Source organism: Trachypithecus francoisi, unplaced genomic scaffold (genome assembly GCF_009764315.1).
Source record: "Trachypithecus francoisi isolate TF-2019V2 unplaced genomic scaffold, Tfra_2.0 Lachesis_group10, whole genome shotgun sequence".
NCBI classification, from domain to species: Eukaryota; Metazoa; Chordata; class Mammalia; order Primates; family Cercopithecidae; genus Trachypithecus; species Trachypithecus francoisi.
The window spans coordinates 4,951,802-4,976,923 of NW_022681455.1; the positions used below are offsets into that span (position 1 = coordinate 4,951,802).

General features: G+C 43.9%; 1 protein-coding gene across 1 annotated transcript; it reads left to right on the plus strand.

Moving 5' to 3' along the window:
* Positions 1-244: 244 nt before the first annotated feature.
* Positions 245-17,718, plus strand: LOC117088293. The gene is made up of 2 exons (XM_033219475.1): positions 245-510; positions 16,626-17,718. Exons 1-2 carry the CDS (start codon positions 245-247, stop codon positions 16,837-16,839), a joined length of 480 nt encoding a protein of 159 aa, XP_033075366.1. The 3' UTR covers positions 16,840-17,718.
* Positions 17,719-25,122: the final 7,404 nt, after the last annotated feature.

Sequence of the window (25,122 nt, forward strand, 5' to 3'; positions counted from 1 at the left end):
ACCTCTACAACAAATTTAAAAAATAGCTGGGCGTGGTGGAGCATGCCTGTAGTCCCAGCTAGTCAGGAGGCTGAAGCGGGAGGATTTCTTGAGCCCAGGAGTTCAAGGCTGCAATGAGCTATGATCACACCACTGCACTCCAGCCTGGACAACAGAGCAAGATCCTATCTCTTAAAAAGAAAAAAAAGTAAAAAGAAGAGAGGGGAAAAAGATGATGGGAACTGGGACAAAGATAGTCGTGGGGATGGATGAAGCAGTTTCTAGAACTTATAGAAAAAAAGGAATAAAGTGTGCCAACAGGTTAGATATAGAGTGTGAGAGAGAAGAGTGGAGGCTGGTTCTCAGGCCCCAGAAGCATAAGCCTGTGTGGAGCGCGGCATCAATGAGCAAGGCGGGTGTGGAGGATGAGAAGCGGGGCCACAAGATGGGAAGGGAACCTGTGTGCGGATGGTGCCCTGAACATGCTGCCCTGAGGAGGGACCTCTACATGGGGTGGCCGGGCAGAGCCTGGTGAATGGAACGAAGCCACAGTCAGGGGAGTCACCAGGCCACCCTCCTGTCTGCTCCCCTGTGTCCTGGGCTCTGCAGCTCCCTCCATCCCAGCTCCTTTCTTGCCTTCTTTACAGGGATGCTATCTCCTCTAGCAAGCGTGCCTTCCCCACCTTCCGCACCCTAGGCTGGGCCCTGGGCTCGTCTTTATCTTTGCGATGGATGGCTATGAGGGTTTAAAAGTGAGTGCCTCCCAGTCTGTGTGCCGTACTAGGACAGGGATCTCGTTGGTTTTTGTTTGTTTGTTTGTTTGTTTTCAACTTCATAACCAGACCAAGTTCTGGTACATGGCAGGTATGCGAGACATGGTTACTGAACTGGACTAAATTTTTATTTAGAGTTGGTCCATTCTCTTAATTACCTATCTGACCCTCGTTCTTAGGCTACAATGGCCAAAACCCCATGTGGCACTCCAGGTGTGGACCTGCCACAAGGCAGTTGTGTGCAGGAGAGATCACAGCGTGGGGTTCACTGGGCTGGTTTCCAGTCTTGGTTCTGTCCTGAGCTCATTGTTTCTCTTCAGCAGGGTGAACATAAATAAATATCTCTGGGACTTCGTTACTCCCCTATAAAGTAAGGCCTGTGCCCTAGATGTCCCTGGAGACAGCGCCATCTGGTGGAAGTTCCTGTAATGACGGAGCTCTTCTGTCTGTGCCATCCAACATGGGAGCCAGGCGGGACACACGATGACTGAGCACTGGGACCGAATGCCGCGTGGCCAAGAGCCGCTCAGCTCTGTGGTCTCCCCCAGCGTTGTGACGCCAGTTCCTGTATCTTCTCTACACATTCTTTCCTTCAGCCTGTTGTTTTTAAGTTTTTACGTAGGAAAGTAGAAAATTCAGAATATATTTCACCAGGTTTTTGTTTGGCGAAATGTCAACATGTTTATAACAGAGTTAAGATAAAGGAAACCTTTTGGGTTATTTTGGAGAATTGAGGGCAAGACAAAAGGCTCCCTAACTGCAGGGAAAGGGGAGGCAAGTCATGAGCTCTGAGAGGGCCTGGCAGTGTCTGTGAGCACATGAGATGTGCCTGTCACCGCAACTCTGCCAAGGCAGCATGCAAACAGCCCCTATTGCACTTGCACTTTCTGCCTGGAGCCCAAGCAACTGAAGGCTGTCGCATCAGCCCAGCGGAGGCCCAAGCAACTGAAGGCTGTCGCATCAGCCCAGCTGCTGGGAAAGGCCAGTTTGGAATCCCAGGACTTACTGCCAAACCTATGGGCCTGTCCCCAGTACATGTAAAAGTACACCCCCTCCAGCATCAACATGCTACTTATAGGAGTGTTTCTAAACTGGGGGCAGTTTTGTCCCCTGGGGACATTTGGTTGTGACAAATGAGGGAGGGGTGCTACTGGCATCTAGTGGGCAGAGGCCAGGGATGCTGCTAAACATCCCACCGCCCACAAGACAGCCCCCACAACAGAGTTATCCAGCTGCCCCAAACCTCAGTAGTGCTGAGGCTGTGATACCTTGATTTATGGTATCATTTCCTCCAAAAATACAAAGCTCTATTACTTGGATCCCTGGAGCAGAAGTAACTTTTGAATAAACAAAATGTCTTATTTTCAGACAATTTCATCATCTGGTTCTCTTTATTAACTACGAATAAGGCCAGCAGTTCTTTTTGTTTCCTGCTGTTTACATCATGTGCAATTTTATTAATATCTCAGGTAGGTAGAGTGCAAATGACATAACCAATTAAGTGAAAACAGAATCATCACATTTAAAAAATTATATTGATCAATGGAAACACTCAATCTTATATAAAAGGCGTATTTTCCTACTTTGTTCTTGCATAATTTCGACTTTCTTTTCCTACTTTCATAGGAAAAAATATATACGCATATATTTGTGCACATTTTAAACGGCCTATACTTTGTGATTACAACTAGGCTGTAAAAATGCTAGTATTTATAAATGCAGTTAGATAATATTTACCATACAATATCATCAAGTACTTAATATTTAGATTCAATAATTTCATACATATTAATTAACTATGAGCAGTCTTGCAAGATAATATTTTCTGGTTTCATTGAGGGAAACCAAGACGTAATAAGGGATAAGCGGTTCCCTCAAGGCTGTAAGAAGGAGCAAGTTCCAAATAGTCCTATATTTCTATTTCTTGGATCTCTGTATACACATTAGCAAATAATTACCTTTTAGTTTTAAAAGCTCAACTTTTTATTCACTGTTTTTTAAAACTGAGCTTCATTGAGCTATAATAACATGTATTGAAATTAAAAGATACAGTTTAATGAGTTATGACTATTGTTTTTAAACTTATTGTTTACAGCAAAATTTGTTAAATGTACAATAAAAATAGATTTCAGAGGCGCAGTTTGACTACACAGTGTCTTAGTGCATGGCAAAGACCATAGCTGTTCAGTAAGTCAATAAAATCTCAATAATTTTGTCACATTGGGAGAAAGTCCAGTGTGACTGAGCAGGAAGAATTTTGAACTGAGAATGTCTGTAGTTTTATTATGAATTAGGAGTTAGGTATCCTGCTGTGAAGTCACAGTGCAACTGACTTTACTTTTGAATCTCGCTGTCTTCATCCGGACGGGGATGGAGACTAAAAGAGGAGGCTAAAAGATCTCCCGGGTTCTTTGCAGCCCAAATCCGCTGTGGCTTCCAGTCCATGCTTTCAGAACAGTCACCTCGGCCACTCCCTCCTGGAACTCCTCCTCCCCGCCTCCCGTCCCTCCACACCGTCCTGCTTTTCCTCCTCTTCCTCATCCTGCTGCTCTTCCTAGTCCTCCTTCCCTGCCTCTTCCAAAATGTGGGAATTCCGCAGGCTTTACCCCGGCCTCTGATCCAGGCACTGCCCGCTCTTCATGGTGGTAGCAGCCTCCTACCTGCTGGCAATGCCCGAGTCTGTGTCTCCACCCCAGCTTCCCACTCCCCCCACCCCCATGGCCCTGGGAAACATCACACGGCCTCAGGGTATTTGTCCATGGGTGTCCACGGCAGGTCCAACTCCCCACGCCCAGACAGACTCCTCTCCTTGTCCCTCCCACCGCACATACTGCTTCTCTCCCCGTTTTCCTTGTTCAGGTGAAAAGCACCAGCACTCATTTCAATCTCGGAATAACTCCAGGGGGTGTGTTCTTCCTGCCACATGGAATCTTTATACTAGAGATGAAACAACTAGGCTTAGGGAAGTGGAGGAGCATGTCTAAGCCATACAGCCCTCCAGTGGTGGAGACTGGATTTAAAATCAGGGGTGTCTGACTCCAAGGCTAGGGCCCTTGACCACTGCCCTACACCCCAGCATGTGCCCCAGCCGGGGACCCGGGCGCTGTCCTCAATGCCTCCCCCTCACCACTCACCGCCACCTAGTTGTCAGGACCCAAGACTCACAGGGCTCTCAGATCCGCTCCTCCAAGGACTCTACCCCTGGCTCGGTTCACCCACCCTCATCCTCGCCTGGATACAATCATCTCCTAACCAGTCTCCCATCTTCCTCTCTTCAAGCCACACTTTAAGTTGAGAAAAGGTGCTGTTCCTACAACACAGATCAAGCCACTCCCTTGCTTAAAACACTCCAGTGGCAGTCTACAGCTTCTGGGACAAGAGCCAGCCCTTCACTTGGCAGCAGCCTCTCTGTCTTCGTCTCCAGCCTTACAGTCCGATCTCATTATTTCTGGATTCCGTACTTGCAAATTCACCTCTTCACTAAAACGTATATGTAAACCAAATCAATACTTGTGGCTTCACAGTGATTCGCAGGCTTGTACAGAGCAGGGGAAATATCTGAGTAGTGCAAGGCACCTGTTCCCAGCTGAGGCGAAGTCAGGTGACCCCTCTGCCTTCTTGTCCCAGCTCTCACGCTATAAACAAGTGGTCCTTCCTGCTGTCTATCCAGGGCCATGCTTTTGCATTTCTGTACTTTTTTGGTGATTTTGCTGTTTAAAATGCTCCCAGGCACGGTGCTGAAGTGCTGTCTACTGTCTCTGAGTGCAGGAGGCTGCGATGTACCTGTGGAGACAATACGTGTGCTGCATGGGCTGCCTTCGGCGTGAGTTGCATGGGCTGCCTTCGGCGTGAGTTGCAGTGCTGTTGGCAGTAAGTTCAGTGTTACTGAATCAACAGCCAGGTACATCGAGGCCATGGAAGAGGAAATTCACTTCTGCAGGCCCCTCTGGAAAGTGCTTCTATAGTAGGTTGTGAAACTACAGAAAAGAAAGAAAAGCAGCTGAATGTGTGGATTCGTGAGATGATGTCTGATACAGTTTGGATGTTTGTCCCATTCAAATCTCATGTTGAAATGCGACCCCCGGTGTGGGAGGTGGGGCCTGGTGGGTGGTGTTTGGGTCATGGAGTCTGGTCCCTCACAAATGGCTTGGAGTCATCTTTGCAGTAATGAATGAGTTCTCGCTCTTCTGAATTTCCATGAGAACTGATTGTTAAAAAGAGCCTGGCATCTCTTCCTCTCTTTCTTGCTTCCTCTCTCGCCATGTGACTCACCGGCTCCCCTGTGCCTTCTGCCATGAGCGGAAGCAGCCTGAACCCTCTAGCAGAAGCAGATGCTGGCACCATGCTTCCTGTACAGCCTGCAGAACCAAGAGCCAAATAAACTTTTCTTTATAAATTACCCAGCCTAGGTATTCCTTTATAGAAATGCAAAGACTGACAATAAATGATTTTTTTTTTCAAAAAGCGTGGTAGCAACACTATTGTGAGTCTGAAAGCCAAAGAAGTTTACAGTCAGGAAAATGTTAAGTCCTTCTCAGCTAGCGCTGACTGGTTCCCATGTTCCAGAAGGTGATACAATGTGAAAAAGGTTAAACCTGCAGGCGAGGCGGGTTCTGCAGATCAGGAGGCTGCGGGAGAGTTGTGAAAACACCCTCTGAGTGCTGTACAGGAAAAGGGTTATGTGGAAGGGCAGGTTCTCAGTGCTGAGGAGAGCTGCGTGTTCCACAGGTTTATTGGTAAACAAGCCTATGTAACACAAATAGTGTTTCAGCTGATAACAATGTTGTAACCAGAGGTTCACAGAACCCAACCCATGCTTTCCCCAGGAGAAATAGCTCAGTAATTGCTAGTTCAGGGTTTGAGGCATGTTGGTAGAACATAACTACCTCGAATCGCAAGAATCGGCTGCGCCTCCCACTATCCTTACCCCGGGGGCTCCAGTCCCATTGAACTCTCTGTAGTTGCCTGAAGTTGCTTTTCCTGGGGTGCCCTCTCCTCTCCGTCTAGTCACCCACATCCTTCCGTTAAGCCTCAGCCCCAGCGATGCCCAAGAAGTCTCTCGGGACCCTCCCCTAGGGCGGCTGAGAATCTCTTCAGCGCCAGGTGACACGCCCTGCACACACCTCTGGCTCAGTGCGCATCACAGCAGTGAGATCAGCGCACACTCCTGCACCTCCCCCACCAGCTGCTTCAAGGCAAGGCTCTTTCTTCCCTCCTCCCTTCCTTCCTTCCCTTCCCTTCATTTCCTTCCTTCCTTCCCTTCCTTCCTTTCCTTCCTTCCTTTTCTTTCCTTCCTTCCTTCCTTCCTTCCTTCCTTCCTTCCTTCCCCTCCCTTCCTTTCCCTTTCCTTCCCTCCTTCCTTTCTTCCTTTCTTTCCTTCCCTTCCTTCCTTTCTTTCCTCCTTCCTTCTTTCCTTCTTTTCCTTCCTTCCCTTTTCCTTCCTTTCCTCCTTCCTTCCTTCCCTTTTCCTTCCTTTTTTCCTTCCTTCCTTCCTTCCCTCCCCTCCCTTCCCTTCCCTTCCCTTTTCTTCCCTCCTTCCTTACTTCCCTCCCTCCCTCTTTCCTTCCTTCCTTCCTTCTTTCCCTTCCTTCCTTCCTTCCCTTCCTTCCTTCCCTTCTTTTTCCTTTCCCTCCTTCCCTCCCTCCCTTCCTTCCTTCCCTTCCCTTTCTTCCCTTCCTTCCTTTCCTTCCTTCCTTCTTCCTTCCTTCCTTCCTTCCTTCCTTCCCCTCCCTTCCTTTCCCTTTCCTTCCCTCCTTCCTTCCTTCCCTCCCTCCTTCCTTCCTTCCCTTCCTTCCCTTCCCTTCCTTCCTTTCCTTCCTTCCTTCCTTCTTTCCTTCTTTTCCTTCCTTCCTTTTCTTTCCTTTCTTCCTTCCTTTCCTTCCTTTACTTTCCTTCCTTCCTTCCTTCCTTTCTCCCCCCCACATACGTATGTATGTATATTAGTATATGTGTATACATATAGACATGTTTGGGATGGCAGTGAAAAACAATACTTCAAGATATTTCTTATGTTGCACTTTTATTTTTAAATTAAACTACAGTATCATGCCTATTTACTTAATTTGATGTTGTGTTCTGGAATTTAGCATAGAGCCTGGCCCAAAGAAAGGACAATAAATATTCGCTGAAAAAAAGCACAAAGCTTAACAATTCTATTCATTTTACCTAACTGAAGTTCCTTGTGTCATGAATTTTTAATAAATAGTTTAAAATTAACATGTTAAATTAAGAGCATGTTCCCTTAAATATTTTAAGTAATTCCTCTGCCCCTCCCTTTTTAATTTGAGCTATCTATAATAAAATTTTGTTGAGCAAAATAAACTCCAGTTTAATCCAAATCGAATAATTAAAAATGTGGAAGAAGTGGTCTGAATTAATGAGCTTTCTCAGTGTAATTCTAGAATATTGAGCCAGAGGAGGTCTTAATTTACACGTGTGTTAATTAGGCCCTTCCAGGTTAGCCAAGGAGACAGGAAGGAAAGAACAGAGAGCCTCAGCAGGCTGCTAGAGCCTGAAAGGAAGGTCATTCACAGGCAGCCCGCACACGGTTTCAACAGCAGCTCTGAGAGGCAACACCAGCTGCCTCCGCTGAGCTGGCATTTGCTGCTCCGGGAGCTGGGGCTGCTGTCACAGAGCCCTGGCCGCTCAGCCCTGCTTGGCCATGGTCTGTCCTGACTCGTTACTTCTACCACAGCTTTCTCTGCCTGCCATCTGCTTCCGTCCAGACTAGCGAGTGCTGATGGTCTCTACAGTTGCAAATTCAAATCCCTCTGCAAAGAAAGCATCCGATTGCTTCAGAGAGTCACTCTCCTTCCTGCTGGACTGAGAATTTACATCGGTTTCTCTCCTGAGATAAAGGCCTCCCTCTAAATGAGCTTCCCTTCAGTTCAACACCTTCTCCTTGGGCCTGGACAGTGAGAAGACACGGTCTACTTTCTCAGGAGACCTGTGGGCACGGGACACGCTCAAGTCACACCACTGGGAGCTCCTTCCTGAGTCAACAGAGGCAGAAACTGAGAAGTTAGGAGGTCCTTCCTAGGAGGGCGCCCTTCAAAAGCCCCCTGTATCTAGGTCTCGGAAGCACGTCACTGCTCCCGTATTGAGAAGTCTTGTCTCTTTAGATTGTATATTTTTTAACCTGCCTCAAATATTTGGGTTAAGCCTGCAAAGTCTGGATGAACAGCCACACTTGGTTTATGGGATGTTTACATATGTTTCTTTTATCAGAATTACTTATGGTTAAAAATTTTTTTTTTTTTTTTGAGGCGGAGTCTCGCTCTGTCGCCCAGGCTGGAGTGCAGTGGCCGGATCTCAGCTCACTGCAAGCTCCGCCTCCCGGGTTTACGCCATTTTCCTGCCTCAGCCTCCCGAGTAGCTGGGACTACAGGCGCCGCCACCTCGCCCTGCTAGTTTTTTGTATTTTTTAGTAGAGACGGGGTTTCACTGGGTTAACCAGGATGGTCTCGATCTGCTGACCTCGTGATCCGCCCGTCTCGGCCTCCCAAAGTGCTGGGATTACAGGCTTGAGCCACCGCGCCCAGCCTTATGGTTAAAATTTAAGATTGCCTGATATCACTGGAACACTGAAAAGGTGGGCCCACAATACAGTATTTGTTTTCATTTGTTTTCATTAATCTAAATAAATGAGTTGTTGCTTAAAAATAAATATGTAACATTACAAGGGAAATTGGTATGAAGCTTACCAGAAGCCACCATTACTTAAAAGCTATTAGTATTGTTTTGTCTTAGAATTTCAAAGCAAGGTAATGTGTAAGATAGCATTTACTCAATTAATATTTATTGAGAAGCAACTATATTCCAGGCACTGTTCTAAGTGCTGGGAATACAATAGTGACCAGGACAAACATATTCCTGCTTTCATGAAACTTAAATAGTATGTATTCAATCAATCTGTTTCCCCATTTTTTAGAACAATGAAGAGCAGGGTAAGGGGTGGAATGAGGGTCAAAAGTAAGTCCTACAGTCCTGCCCCAAAGTTTTCCAATTACAGTATGAAGGAACAACCTTATGCCACCAAATTCGCAATTTGAACATTGAAAACGGCAATTTAACTTTAAGCAAGCTGTGAGTCAGAATCGTGCTGACTGAGATTTGTGATTATTAATAGTCTTGAGGCCACTAATTGGTTGCTTCCTTTTCCTTCTCTCTGACTCTCATTTTCCCTGACTAAAAAGAAAAGAAAACCCAAAACTCTCAAAAAATAACTGGCAGTTGACAGCTGATATCTTCCCTACTGGATAGATCTCATAAACCCAGTGCTGTGCGATGAAACCTCAGCTCTACAACCCAGTTTCCACCACAGAAGACTCATAGCTGCCTCAGCCGGTGTCCATCTGGCCCCTGAAGGGCATGAAGACCCTGACCTACTTCCAGCTCTGATTTACTTTTTTGGCAGCAGATTCATCACTGCTCACAAAGCAGTTCCTTTACAACCGTCCCTTTAGGCCGGTGCAGTGGCTCATGCCTGTAATCACAGCACTTTAGGGAGGCCAAGCCGGGAGGATTGCCTAAGCTCAGGAGTTCGAGACCAGCCTTGGCAACAAAGGGAGACCCCACTTCTACAAAAACGTTAAAAACGAGCTAGGCATGGTGATGTGTACCTGCAGTCCCAACTACTTGGGAGGCTGGGGCAGAAGGATCCCTTGAGCCCAGGAGTTTGAGGTTGCAGTGAGCTATATGGTCACTGTACTCCAGCCTGGGGGACACAGCAAGACCCTGTCTCAAAAAATAAAAATCAAAAACAAACAAAAGAACGGTCCCATTAAAATCCCCGAAGTATGCACCCTGAATGGGGCTCTCCTCTGTACGGTTACTCTCAGCATCAGAGAGGGGATGTTGCAGGCAGCGGAGGCTCAGCAGCAGATTTCTGGAAAGCGTGGAAAATATAACTTAACATCTTCCTGCTCACAGCCTAGAACCTTCAATGGCCTAGATTCCCAGGGGAAGACCTTGCTTCCAGAGCATCGCTGCTCCGATCAGGATCAACCATGATGCCCACATCATTCCTCAAACCCAAAGGATACTGAGCCCAAAAGGCAAACCCCAGCCTGTGCCTGAACAATATTAGTGTCACTTCAGTTACTTTCAACTTTTACTTTAGATTCGGGGGGTACATGTGCAGAGTTGTTACAAATTGCATGAGGCTGAGGTTTGGGGTATGTCTGAATCCATCACCCAGGTAGCATGCTGGCACAGTACCCATTAGGTAGTTTTTCAACCCTTGCCCCTTCCCTGTCTTCCCCATCTAGGAGTCCCCAGTGTTCACTGTTCCCATCTTTATGTCCATGGGTACCTAACGGTTAGCTTCGACTTATAAGTGAGAATATGTGGTATTTGGTATTCTGTTCCTGCATTAATTCACTTAGGATAATGGCCAGCAGCTGCATGCATGGTGTTGCCAAGGACATGATTTCGTTCTTTTTTATGGCTGTGTAGTATTCCATGGCATGTATGTACTGCATTTTCTTTATCCAGTTCACCACTGATGGGCACCTAGGTTGATTCCATGTCTTTGCTGTTGTGAATAGTGCTGTGATGAACATGCAGGTGTATGTGTCTTTTTGGTAGAACGGCTTGTTTTCCTTTGGGTATATACCAAGTAATGGGATTGCTGTGTGGTTTTGTTTTTAATTCTTTGAGGAATCTGCAAATTGCTTTCCACAGTGGCTGAACTAATTTACATTCTCACCAACAGTGCATAAGCATTCCCTTTTCTCTGCAGCCCTACCAACATCTGTTATTTTTTGACTTTTTAATAATAGCCATTCTGACTGGTGTGTGATGGTATCTCATCGCATTTTGATTTGCATTTCTCTGAAAATTAATAATGATGAGCATTTTTTTCATATCTTTGTTGGCTGCTTGTATGTCTAATTTTAAGAAGTGTCTGTTCATGTACTTTGCCCACTTTTAAAGGAAGTTATTTGGTATTTGCTAGTTGATTTAAATTCCTTACAGATTCTGGATATTAGACCTTTGTTGGATACATAGTTTGTGAATATTTTCTCTCATTCTATTGTTTGTCCATTTACTCTGTTCATAGTTTCTTTTGCAGAAACTCTTTAGCTTAATTAGGCTCCATTTGTCAATTTTTGCTTTTGTTGCAGCTGTTGTTTTTGAGGACTTAGCCATAAATTATTTGCCAAGGCAGAGGTTGAGAAGGGTATTTCCTAGCTTTTCTTCTAGGATTTTTATAGTTTGAGGACTTACATTTAAGTTTTTAATCTACGTTGAGTTAATTTCTGTAAATGGTGATAGGCAGGGATCCAGTTTCATTCTTCTGGCTAGCCAGTTATCCCAGCACCATTTATTGAATAGGAAGTCCTTTCCCCATTGATTATTTTCATCAACTTTGTCTAAGATCAGATGGTTGTAGGTGTGTGGCTTTATTTTTAGGTTCTTTATTCCTTTCCATTGGTCTATGTGCCTGTTTTTTGTACCAGTACCATGTTGTTTTGGTCACTGTAGCCTTATCATATACTTTGAAGCCAGATAGTATGATGCCTCTGGCTTTATTTATTTATTTATTTTTTTTTTTGCTTAGGATTGCTTTGGTTATTAGGGCTCTTTTTTGGTTCAATATGAATTTTAGAAGAATTTTTTCTAATTCTGTGAAAAATGACATTGATAGTTTTGTAGGAATAGTGTTGAATCTGTAGATTGCTTGGGGCAGTATGGCCATTTTAACAACGCTGACTCTTCAAATCCATGAGCATGCAATGTTTTTCCATTTGCTCGTGTCATTGATGATTTTTTTCAGATGTGTTTTGTTGTGCTTGTAGAGATCTTTCATCTCCTGCTTAAATATATCCTAGTTATCTTATTTTTTTGATATCACTTTATTTAAAATGGGACATGGATTTACATTTTTGAGCTTCACCCAACTCTCCTTCTATGTTCTGAAACAGTTTATAATACTCTGCGTCTTCAGCCAAAGTCTCTCGCCATCTTTGGCCCTAGTATCTACATAATTAGTAAGTACACCCACTCACCCAGCCCCAACTCCCACCCTGTTTTCTTTTTTTTTTTTTTTTTTTGAGACGGAGTCTTGCTCTGTCGCCCGGGCTGGAGTGCAGTGGCCGGATCTCAGCTCACTGCAAGCTCCGCCTCCCGGGTTTATGCCATTCTCCTGCCTCAGCCTCCCGAGTAGCTGGGACTACAGGCGCCCGCCACCTCGCCCGGCTAGTTTTTTGTATTTTTTAGTAGAGACGGGGTTTCACCGTGTTAGCCAGGATGGTCTTGATCTCCTGACCTCGTGATCCGCCCGTCTCGGCCTCCCAAAGTGCTGGGATTACAGGCTTGAGCCACCGCGCCCGGCCAACTGTTTTCAATGTAGATAGTATTATAATCCTAAACAGCGAATGTAAGCACCCTGTGATATTGAGCTCCTGGGCCATTTCACCAGGAGAAGGATCCTTCTGACCTCCTGTTGGAAAATGAATCAGCTGTCAGATTTACCTGGAAGCCACCTGATGGACACGTCACCCTTGGACATTGATTGACTTACAGGTACAGGGAAGTGTCTGAGCAGCTTTTACCCGCTTTGGTAGAATGCTTGCTGGATTCAATAACAAGATAACATGTATATTATGAGATGAAATTAAAATACTTGTCATGCTGGGAAATTTGTAAGACTGAAATAGGTTTTGTAAGGGCATATTTATTTTTATTGTAATAACCTATCTTTGTATTTAAAGTAATAGTATCAATTATTGGGCCAGGCGCGGTGGCTTATGCCTGTAATCCCAGCACTTTGGGAGGCCGAGGCAGGTGAATCACCTGAGGTCGGGAGTTCGAGACCAGCCTAACCAACATGGAGAAACTCCGTCTGTACTAAAAATACAAAATTAGCCGGGCATGGTGGCGTATGCCTGTAATTCTAGCTCAGCTACTTGGGAAGCTGAGGCAGGAGAATCGCTTGAACTCGGGAGACGGAGGTTGCAGTGAACCGAGATCACACCATTGCACTCCAGCCTGGGCAACAAGAGCGAAACTCTATCTCAAAGAAAACAAAAAAGTATCAATTATTACTAAAATCTGGTAGGTGATTGTAGAGCTTACTGATACATAAAACACTGGACATCTTTAAAGCCCTCATCCAGTAAGTCTATCCCATCCACCAGGTGAAGTGAGGCTTACAGGTTTCAGTTGAATCTGTGACATATGATATGAAAAACATTAAGAAATTTACATATCACTCTCTGGTTTTCTTTACCATGATTTGGGCATAGATATTATACGACTTGTTTAATTTTTTAAAGGCCATGGAAAAGATCCAGAATATGCTTATCTCATTTTTTAAGGTTATCCTCTAAAATACATTTTAAAATGTTTTTGAGAAATCTGGACTCATTGGGATATGTCTATAGATTCCTGGGAGTTTTGTGAACCCTCCCATAGTTGGTTTCTGCAGAAACAGTTAAGAGCTCCATCCATTCCTCCTAATCCTCCCAGGATTTGGAGCTTCTCAGAAAATTCCAGATTGATCCACCAATCTTGATTGCATGGCTCTGCTAACAAATCTATTGTGACGACCAGTTATAAACTTTAAAAGGGGTTTCTTCTCACAGGATACGTCTTTTTTTTTTTTTGATGGAGTTTCGCTCTTGTAGCCCAGGCTGGAGTACAGTGGCAGGATCTTGGCTCACCACAACCTCTGCCTCCTGGGTTCAAGTGATTTTCCTCCCTCAGCCTCCGGAGTAGCTGGGATTACAGGGGCCTGCCACCATGCCTGGCTAATTTTGTATTTTTAGTAGAGATGGGGTTTCTCCATGTTGGTCAGGCTGGTCTCGAACTCCTGACTTCAGGTGATCAACCCCCCTTGGGCTCCCAAAGTGCTGGGATTACAGGCGTGAGCAACCACGCCCGGCCAGGATGTGTTTAACATTAAAATATATATAAAATACTGTCCCTGCTTTCTGATATTTTGTAATCCTGCTATCATCTATGAAACATCATAATTATAATAATAAAAATTGGAAACAGAAAGGGAGCATTCTGACATCCAGTTAAAAATTAAAACTAAATAAGTCAAACTCCCCACAGGGTTTTAGATATGGAAATTGAAAATCTGATCTAAAATTTATATGAGGTGAAAAGGACCAAGAAAAGCCAAGACATTCTTAAGAAGAAAGAACTAAATAAAAGAAATTAACTTACAGATAAAAGGACTTAATATAAAGCCACAGGAATTAAGGGAGTAATGTTGAAATAAGAATAGAAAATAGACCAATGGAAAAGAACAGAGCCTAAAAACAGACCCACACATGTGTGGACACATATCTGTGACAAAGGAAATACTGTAGATTAGTGATTAAAAATATATTTAAGAAATTAATGTTGATAGATCAATTAGCCATATGCAAAAAGAACATCTTGAAACATATCCTAAACTACCCACAAAAATCAATTTCAGAAGGAATGTAGCTTTACACAGCCTGGGCAACGTAGTGAGACCCCATCTCTACAAAAAGTACAACAAAATTAGCTGAACATGGTGGTGCATGCCTGTAGTCCCTGCTACTTGGGAGGCTGAGGTGGGAGGGTCGTTTGAGCTCAAGAGGTTGAGGCGAGCTATGATCATGCTAGTGCACTCCAGCCTGGGTGACAGAGTGAGGCCCTGTCTCTAACAATAGACAGAAAGATGATAGATAGATAGACAGATAGATACATACATACATACATACCTACATACATACATACACACATACATAGATACATAGATAAAGAAATGTCTTTTAAGGAAAGAAGGCTGGGTATCGTGACTCATACCTGCAATCTCAGCATTTTGGGAAGCCAAAATGGGAAGATTGCTTGAGCTCAGGAGTTCAAGACCAGCCTGGGCAACACAGTGAGATCTCATCTCTAAAAAAAAAAAAAAGAGGAAGAAGAGGAAGAAGGAAGAAATAAGATTTAGTGCGCCATCAATGAGTTGAGTGACTATAGAAAACAATAATCTATTGTATGTTTCAAAACAGCTTCAACTTTGAGAATAATTTGAATGTTTTCAGCATAAAGAAAAGATAAATATTTAAGGTGATGATATCCCAATTACCCTGATTTGATTATTATACATTATATGAATGTATCAAAGTATCACATTACCCCAAAATATGTACACCTATTATGTATCAACAAAAACCTGATTATGTAAACCCTAATTAATAGAAGGGTTATCTTTACTGCTTCTCCATTTGACAATCCAATTTTGTCAAAATTTTGGGAAGCAGAAAAAAATCAATGGCGCCTGATGGTGGATTACTGCAGCCTTAATGCTGTGGTTCCATGCATAAAGAGTCCCAATGCAGGGCCAAGATTCAGACTTGAGTATGTTCTTTGAAGAGCTTCTTAAGAAGTTACAATTAGCTGGGCATGGTGGCCCGTGCCTGTAATCCCAGCTACTTGAGAGGCTGAGGCAGGAGAATTGCTTGAACACAAGAGGTGGAGGTTGCAGTGAGCGGAGATCACGCCACTGCCCTCCAGTCTGGGTGACAGAGTGAGACTGGGCTCAAAAAATAAAGTTACGCCTAGGTGTGAATTTTGGCACAAAGGAGTGACAAACTTATAGTTAAAAGCTGAATAACTTCAGTGTGGTGTAAAATGTGGTTTACAGGCTATGTTTGTGATTGCTAAAAATAATTCTAGTTTACCTCAGAATCCTTCTCTTTCCCCAAATTAAGTGCCTGGCCAGCTGTCATAAATTACATATTTCTTTTGGTTTTTTAAAGGTTACATGTTCAAGAGTGTGAAAATAAGATGTTCTGTCTAAAGGCTACTATGCCTGGTCTGTAAATGAACCTGTTAAATGCTGTATTTGCCCCAACAACTTACTGTAGAATGTTACTTAATACAATATCATACTTACTACAATTTTTACTATAGGAGTGTAATACGTAAAATTAATCTCTATTTTAGTGGGCCCATGTTCAGTCTTTCACCATCCTTTAAACTGCTGTGAATTTTTTTTGTCATGACTTGAAAGAAAGGATAGAGAAACACTTTAGAGATATCTGAGGTTTTTCTCCCATTCCAGAACTTGTGAGTATAATCATATTTGCTTGATATTTATAGTCATGAATTCCTAAGCTGGCAGCTACAGCCAAGAACCAAAAATTGGTGCATTCTGCTTCTTGTAATTCATCTCTGCTAATAAACTATAAGAAGTAAGGAAAATTAGGGAAAATATTTTATTTGGATGGTTTCTATAAACAAGGGACTATAATTCTTGTACATTATTGTTCATCTTCGCTGTTTCTTTGAGCAGTCTAATGTGCCACAGAATTATTTAAGGTATTTGTTTTCTATAAGAATTGTTTTAAAAGTATTCTTGTTACCACAGTAGTTGTATTATCTTTCAAAATGTAAGATGATTTTTAAAAGCCTGAGTACTGATCTAAGATGCAATTGTATGAACTCTACTCTGGAGGGAGGGGAAGGTGTCAGTGGAAATTGTAAGACTTTTATTTTTGTGTGTCATCAAATATAGGTAAAAACAATAGTGCAATTCTGCTGTTTAAACAGGAACTATTGGCCTCCTTGGCCCTAAATGAAGGGGCTGATATTTTAAGTTGATTATTTTATTGTAAATTAATCCAACCTACTTTTTTAAAATTTGGTTGACTGTTTTTCTTGTTAAATGATGTTTAAAAAATAAAAACTGGAAGTTCCTGGCAAAAAAAAAAAAAAGCCCCCTATGCAATATTCAGTATTATTAAAATAATCGACACCACCCAGTCAATAACTGGTATTTTATTATTACAGATTTAGCTACTGTGTTCTGTTCATTGCCCCCTTCAAAAACCCTTCAGCACAGTTTGCCTTCACCTCTAATGGGTCACAGTTTACCTTTCCTAGGCTACCTAGAGGGACCTCAACAGCTTTGCCATTGCACGCTATCTTTGCAGACAATATCTTAATCACATGCACCTTTCTGCAGTTGCGCAGGGCACCTCAGACCCACATCCCGGATGACATTGCTCAGAAGCTCGCAGCTGGAGATGACATCACCTTAGACAACATCACCCTAGCCCAAGACATCACTATTAGAGATACATCACCTGGACACTAAAGCCTCCACCCCAGTGACACCCATGGAATGCCTCTCCCAAGGTGCTGACAAAATGGACATGGGACATTTACTGCTTTTCTTCTTTTGAATTAGGAACTCTATTGTGTTTCCTGAATTTACTATCTGCTTGGCCTATGATCCTGGTATGTTCCTTGCTCTCTGTCAAAACATGCACCCTCCCCTCCACGCCTAAAGGAAAATCTGGTAGAAGCTACTACTCTCAATGCCATTCTAAAATTAACGAAGAGTATTGTTTTCCCCAAAAGGCAGCTGCCACAGGTCAGTGAATCCTTTGGACCCTGGGGAGAGGGTCATACACTCCCTAGTGACTTCTACTCCACCCTCCAGCTTTCCACCAGGACCTCCTGCCCTGTGCCCAACTGTTACCACCACAACCACCCCATCCCCTTGGTTACACACAAATATCACCAATCTTCACATTACTGACTTCTCAGATCATACCCTCAACAACATAACTGCAGCACTTACCACCATGACCTGAGAAATACACCAAGATATTCTTGTCCAACTTTTTCGAGAGGTATATATCTCTCCATACTTTTAACATACTTTGCAATCCACCAAGATATTGGTAGAGACCCTGGAAATTTCGAATCTATTTCCCCTGCTAATGCCATATGAATGGGAAGCTTAGATACAGGCTGGCCTGCGAGGACTCCTGATACTTTGATTTTTGTTCCTCCTTTTAACTCTCATAAAAAAATATTTTCTACACTATTTAGGGCAAATGATGGCCTTCCTTCTAAGTCTCGTCCATCATCGCTGCAAAGGTGCCTTAGTTTGGTGTTAAAGCGTCACAAGGCCAAGTGTATTGACCATGCTTCTGGCATCCACAGAGTCGATGTTTTAACATCTGTCCTACATGCATGTACCAAACATTCCTTGATCTGGAAAACCCAACAATGTGCTTTGCTTCAGCCTCAGGCCTCCCTTGTCGCCTCCTCTGTGCCACCCGCCATTCCTCGGAAGTCCTCCTCCTCCCCCGGGTGCACTTTTCAAATACAAACCAACCGATCCAGAGCCCACACCCCAACCACCTCCTTTATTGGTCTCTCACGTGCTGGGCCACTATCCACTTTCCCTCATCACCCAAAGTCGGGTACCAGACAGCTAGGGACAGCCCCTATACCTCAGAGCCTGCTGGAACTAGCAAACCAGTCAATCCTGAGCCTCTTTACTTTGCCTTCCTGTTTCTTCTCATAGAAACCACCAAAAAAAGGCACTTGTCCACAGCCCCCCACTCGCTCTGCCTCCTGCTTCCCTGTGCGGCCCTGTGGTGTGGTGCACACCTTCCTCCTCGTAACTGTGTGGAACTATCCTCTCCATTGGCCTTAGCATACCTCAAATTTTTTGTATTGATACACTGTTTATTGTGGGGTTTTTTTGTTTTTTTTAGACGGAGTTTCACTTTTGTCTCCCAGGTGGAGTGCGGTGGCGTGATCTCGGCTCACTGCAACCTCTGCCTCCTGGGTTTAAGTGATTCTCCTGCCTCGGCCTCCCGAGTAGCTGGGATTACAGGTGCACACCACCATGCCTGGCTAATTTTTGTATTTTTAGTAGAGATACAGTTTCACTGTGTTGGCCAGGCTGGTCTCACACTCCTGACCTCAAGTGATCCGCCAGCCCAAAGGGCTGGGATTACAGGCGTGAGCCACCATGCCCGGCTGATACACTGTTTTCTTTTAAACAGCTGGGAAACCTCTTATCCTCATCACCAGTGCAGGGTCCAGCTTCAGGAGGTGGGGGGCTCACCTGCTTTACTTCCAGATCCCCATGTGCAGCCTGGAACCTCTCTCTGACCTGTTTGTTGGACTTGTTTCAAAAAGGTAGCCATGGTTTCTTCTTTTTCTTCCTTAGCCCTGATTAATTTCAACAGAAGAAAAAGTATCCCCTCTAGCTTGTGATGGAATCCAAGTTTGATTAGCCATTCATGGTGCTAAACTGTCCTGCACCGGATGACCCAATCACTTCCGATTTTCCAAGCTTGGCTCTCAGACCATCCTGGTGGAGGAAACACTAGCAGTCTGCCCAATCTGAATGCAAATCCAGAATAATCTTGTCTTTTGTTGACACACAGTTAGGAGTGCAATTTCTAAACTGCTACTATTCTACAGCCTGCTTAATAATCTCTCCAGCTGGACCCCACGCACTCACATGGACAACACACTTCTCTCCTTCAGTCATCATCATCCTTGTACCATGTTGGTGGCACGCTCTAATCGTGACTCAACATCTGGTTGTCTATTGCTATGTAACAAACCACCTCAACATTCAGTGGCTTGAAATGAAAGCAGGGTCTTGAAGAGACATTTGCACATTTCATGCTCGTAGCAGCATTATTCACAATAGCCAACAGCTGGAAGCAACCCGATGTCCAACAACAGATGAGTGGAGAACCAAAATGTGGTCCATCCATATAATGAAATACGATTCAGCCTTAAAAAGGAAGGAAGTCTCGCCACATGCTGCAACATGGATGGACCTTGAGGACACTATGCTAAGTGAAGTAAGCCAGGCACAAAAGGACAAATGCTGTGTGATTCCACTTTATAGAGTACCAAAGATAATCAAACTCACAGAGATAGAAAGTAGACTAGGGTGGCCAGGGACTCGGGGAGAGAGGAAAGGGCAGTTATTGTTAAAAGGGTACAGACTTTCAGCTTGGGAAGATGAAAACGTTCTGGAAATGGTTGATGGTGATTTTATGTTGTTTATGTTACCACGATTTGTAAAAGAGCAGCTGTGCTGAGCATGAACATGCTTGTCATTGGCAGCTCTCAGATTTTCGGTGCCTGTTACTGGCTTGTTAAGAAGATGGCAGATTCTTTTCCCCGTCTGCTTCTTTCATTGTAAAATTCCATTTCCATTTTGGCTCTAGGTAGAAGCTCATGGAACTCAAATGGGAAATGATGATGGCAGGATTTTCCTGCTGAAAAGAGGTATCTCAAAACAGAGTGTATTTAACATGGAGAAATGAAATCCTCCAAAGCGAGCATTATGAACTGAATTATCCAGAACAGCCTTACCTCTATTGTCAGTATTTTTCTGCTGCCGCTTTGAGCTTGTGGTGCCTGCATAACTAAAAGAGCAGGACATCGTGCTGCTTAGTGGGCTGCAGTGGGAAGCGGGAACGTCTACCTGCATGAGCGCAGGGCACTCTGCCCAGAGCCCAGGCACATTCCCTGAGGCACAGAAGTAAGGAAGAAGTCTCCAGTGCGTAGGTAGGGAAGTAGACCTTCAGCATGAGCTTACCACAGCTGTTTTAAGGAAAAAATTAGTGGCTTAAAATAATATTCCACTTTTTTTTTTTTTTTTTTTGAGACAGAGTCTCACTCTGTCGCCCAGGCTGGAGTGCGGTGGCGCCATCTCTGCTCACTGCAGCTCCGCCTCCCGGGTTCACACCATTCTCCTGCCTCAGCCTCCCGAGTAGCTGGGACTACAGGCGCCACCACCATGCCTGGTTAAATTTTTTTTGTATTTTTAGTAGAGACGGGGTTTCACTGTGTTAGCCAGGATGGTCTCGATCTCCTAACCTCGTGATCTGCCCACCTCGGCCTCCCGAAGTGCTGGGATTCAGATATTCCACTATTTTTTTAAAATCATAATTGTGTGGACTGACTGGATTCAGCTGGGTGATTTGCACTTGGAGTCTCTCGCAGGGCTGCCGTCTTCTGAAGGCTGGACGTCCCACATGGCTTCTTTACTAACACATCTGGTGCTTCAGCTGGGACAGCTGGGACAGCTGGCGGCTGCACAGGCATCGCGTTCTGTCCACACAGGCTCCCCATATGGTTAGTCTGAGCTTGGTGATTTTAAAGTAGTTGACCTTAGATGGCAGCTGGCTTCCCTCAGAGTAAATATGCCAAGACACCCAGGTGGAAGCTGTGAGGTTTCTAATGACCTAGTCTTGGATTTCACATCAAGATGGTTTCCATCATATTCTGTTGGTCAAAAATAAGCCACACTTGGGGCATGGTAGCACACATCTGTAATGCCAACACTTTGGGAGGTCAAGATGGGTGGATCACTTGAGCCTAAGAATTTGAGACCAGCCCGGGCAACATGGTGAAACCCCGTCTCTACAAAAAAATACAAAAATTAGCCGGGCATAGTGGCACATCTCTGTGGTCTCAGCTACTTGGGAGCCTGCGGTGGGAGAATCTCCTGAGCCCAGGGAAGTTGAGATTTCAGTGAGCCATGATGATGCCACTGCACTCCAGTCTGGGTGACAAAGTGAAACCCTGTGTCAAAAAAAAAAAAGCCACAGGTCAACCCAGATTCAAGGGGATAGGATTACACAAAGTCACAAATTCAGGAAGGTATAATTTATTGGGGAACTGTCTTTAGAGACTAGCTACCACAATCTGTCACCATCTTTTAGATAAGATGATCAACATATTTCTGAGTATACTTTAGATTTCCATTATCAGGGAATTTTCTGAAATTTCCCCAGTCTTAGCACTGGAGGTCCTGCACCCCAGGAAATATCTATCAGTCTTTGTCAAACCAGGATGGTTGGTCACCCTACTTTTAGACCTCCTCAGTTTCAGGAACTCCATGTTGTATAAGGTTGATCTTCCAAAAACATGTATCTGCCTTAAAATTGTGATTTCCATCCTGATGAGTTCTCCTCATATTCCTCTGTCTTTCTGGTTTGTATAGGACCCTCTTGACTTCAGAGCTGTATAAATCCAATAATATGACAGTGATAATGCATTCTTTTATCGGCCCACAGTTATTATTTTAATCGAAGATACAGCTGAACACCATATCTTAGATCTAAAATCTCATACAATAAGCCTTAAAATGTAACTAATATAAATCTGGGTGTTCATATGACCCTGTCTTGGTGGGAGTGACATAGTCAAAAAACCAACAATTTGACAAAAAATATCAAAAAGCAATTCAAGTTGTATTTGGACTATGAACACCAATACACTATTAGTACTAATACATACATGCTTGTTACCTTGTTAAAATAGCATAAAATATCACAAAGTAAAAAGAGTTCTGGGTGGACAGGAGTCCTGCTGAATAGCTCTGTGCCCTGGGTGGGGGTTATGAGGAAGTGTTCCCAGGTGTGCTTCCTCCACATTGAGGTCACCATTAAAGTTGGAAGACGATTTAAAAATCAGACAGCATCAATCTCCTTCAATAGTTTTCTACAGTGTATGTGTTCAGTAAATTCTGGGTCATAGAACGGTCTTGGATAAGCTTAATCTCTCTTAGGCTCAATGTCTACTAACATAGTTCATATTCTGTTAAAGTTCTGAGCATCCATATTCTAAGATTTGTATTGAATATAGATGATAGATTAAAATTTTAGTGACAAATTTCGATGATTCTGTAGGAACTTTTCCATGTGATAAATCTTCTTTTCACGCTATCTTGGCTTCAGCAGAATGGCAACATTACATTAAAGACAGGCTTTGACACTTTGTGGGGTGTGTGTGTGTGTGTGTGTGTGTGTGTTTGGAGGCTCCCTCTCTGTTGCCCAGGCTGGACTGCAGTGATGTGATCCAGCCCAGGCTGGATTTCACTAAAGCCTTGAATTCCTGGACTCAAGTGATCCTCCCACCTCAACCTTTCAAGTAGCTGGGACTACAGGTGCTTGGCACCATGCCCAGGTCATTTTCTTATTTTTTGTAGAAACAGGGTTGCCCAGGCTGGTCTTGAACTATGTTGCCCAGGCTGGTCTTGAACTATGTTGCCCAGGCTGGTCTTAAACTCCTGGGCTGAAGTGATCCTACTGCCTCAGCCTCCCAAAGAGCTGGGTTTACAGGTGTGAGCCAACGTGCCCAGCCCTTGTGTTTCCATTAATGCATTCTATGCTGCCCATCACAGATCCCTACTTTACTTCATTGCTTCTTGCTTCAGAGCCCCATGTGTACAACGATCCATGGAGGCATATAGCAGCTCACAGGAGGGTAGGCGTAGCCAAATAGTATGTACCTAAAGTGAGGAGAGCAATTGCATAAAGGAAGGTAAATAATGGGTTGAATGGGGCAATGGGAAGGGAAAGAAAGCCAATCGTTCTTCTGAGCTTGTGGGACTTGGAAATAAAAGTGGAAGAATTAGCAGGACTTGCTCCAGAGGGCTGCAAGGGAGTCAATGCACTCATGGAGAGCCAGAAGATCGAGTAGACTTTCAGGGAGGAAGTTGGGATAACCTTGAGAGCAAAGAGGGCTTTAATTACAGTGTAAGAAATATTTGGGAGGAGCCACTGCAGAGGAAGATTGGGAAGGGGGATGGCAGTGGAAGGATGAGCAGAGTGAGGTTGTAAAGGTCTCATGGGCATGACCACTGTGAGACAGACCTGGTATTTGTCAGGACAACATTCACCTCCATCCCTGGTCCCAAGAGCAGCTATACTACTGGAGTGAGAAGCTGCAGAGATAACATGAGCCCCCTACCACCACCCAAATTGAGAGCTGAGGATGGGCTCTCCATTTGACTCTGAATGCACTGTCAAATTAATATCCTATCCTCAGAGCACCCAACTACTGGGAGCACAAGCTTCTTACCTAGGTCAACTAATAGTCATGACATACTGTCCTCGAGTCTTCCCTGCATCCTGCCACCCCCAGGAAACCATCCCATGACAAAAGAGCACAGTACTAGTTGAGATCATAGATATTAGAATTAGTAGGACCTGACATTTGGCAGTTAAGGAACACTTAATAGGTAAGTTATTAAATGTTTTAACCCTCAGTTTCCTCATCTGTAACATAATAACAGCTCATTATAATAGTACATAACCTCCTTGAGTGAGAACCTAAATTGAATTCCTTCTACTGGTTTGGTTTGGGCAGCGTCATTTTTTTTTTTTAACAGAGTCTTGCTCTGTCACCCAGGCTGGAGTGCAGTGGCACAATCTTGGCTCACTGCAATCTCCACCTCCCGGGTTCAAGTGATTCTCTTGTCTTAGCCTCCCCAGTAGTTGGGATTACAGGTGCGCACTACCATGACTGGCTAATTTTTGTATTTTTAGTAGAAATGGGGTTTCACCACGTAGGCCAGGCTGGTCTTGAACTCCTGACCTCGTGAGCTGCCTGCTTCGGCCTCTTGAAGTGCTGGGATTACAGGCGTAAGCCACTGTACCCAGCCTGGGCAGTGTCATTCTTCTAGAATATAAAGGCATTGGCTTTTCAGCCATAGACATCCAAACCCTGCACTAAGAAGCACTCTGATGTTTGACATTCAAGAAGATGGCAGCATAGAAGCACCAGGAATCTGTCTCTCCATTTAGACAACAATTGCACTGGCAGGATCTCTAGAATGTAACTATTTTGGAACTTTGGTATCTACTGAAGGCTTGCAACATCCAGGGGAAGACTTGGGCGGTAAATTGTGGTTGATTTTGGTTAATTTTAGCTCTCAGCACAGTAGCAGCTGTCACCCACCAGCCAGGCAAACAGCTATGCATGTGTGCCTGAGGCAGCTTGCAAAAAGCTTGAAGGAGCCATGGTGGGTGTAAGGACCCTATCCTCCAAATAATGGGGATCTTTGCTGCGATTGCTAATTGCTGCTTCTGGTTATGGAAGTGTAGACCCAGAGGTGAGCAGCATTGCTGCAACCATCATTTGCACTTTTACAATCTTCATCTCTCTGGCTGAAGCAACTTCCAGGGGAATTAAAGGGCCAGCACCTGTTTTTGGAGCCTGCTCTTTTTTTCTTCTTTATTTTTCCTTTATTCCCCTTTTGTAATAAAATATTTAAGAACTAGGACATCAACAACAACAACATATACAGAGGCATTTGGAAAGTCATCATACATGCCCAGGGAAAGGTGCAGGCTCAAAAAAAGATCTGAGAAGACCTTAAGTTTACACTTAAGGCTGAACTTTGGCAGACAGACACCCTACCAAGGCAGAGAGTTACAAAGTAACACATTATGAGATTCAAATGTCCAGTTTTCAGCAAAAAATCACAAAGCATACAAACAGAAAAGTATGAGATTTTAAAAAGTCAATGGAAACCATCCGTGAGAAAGACTAGATGGTAGACTTACTATACAAAGAGTTTAAAACAATTGGCTTAAAGATGCTCAAAGAGCTTAAAGATGTAGACAAAAATCAAGAAAATGTATGAACAAAATGGAAATATCAATAAAGAGATAGAAAACATGAAAAGGAAGTAAAGGAGCTAAAAAGTACAATAACTGAAATGAAATTTTCAGAGGACTCAAAAACAGATTTGAGCAGGCGAAAGAAAGAATAAGCAAACATGAAGGTAGAACAATTGAAATTCTTGACTCTGAGG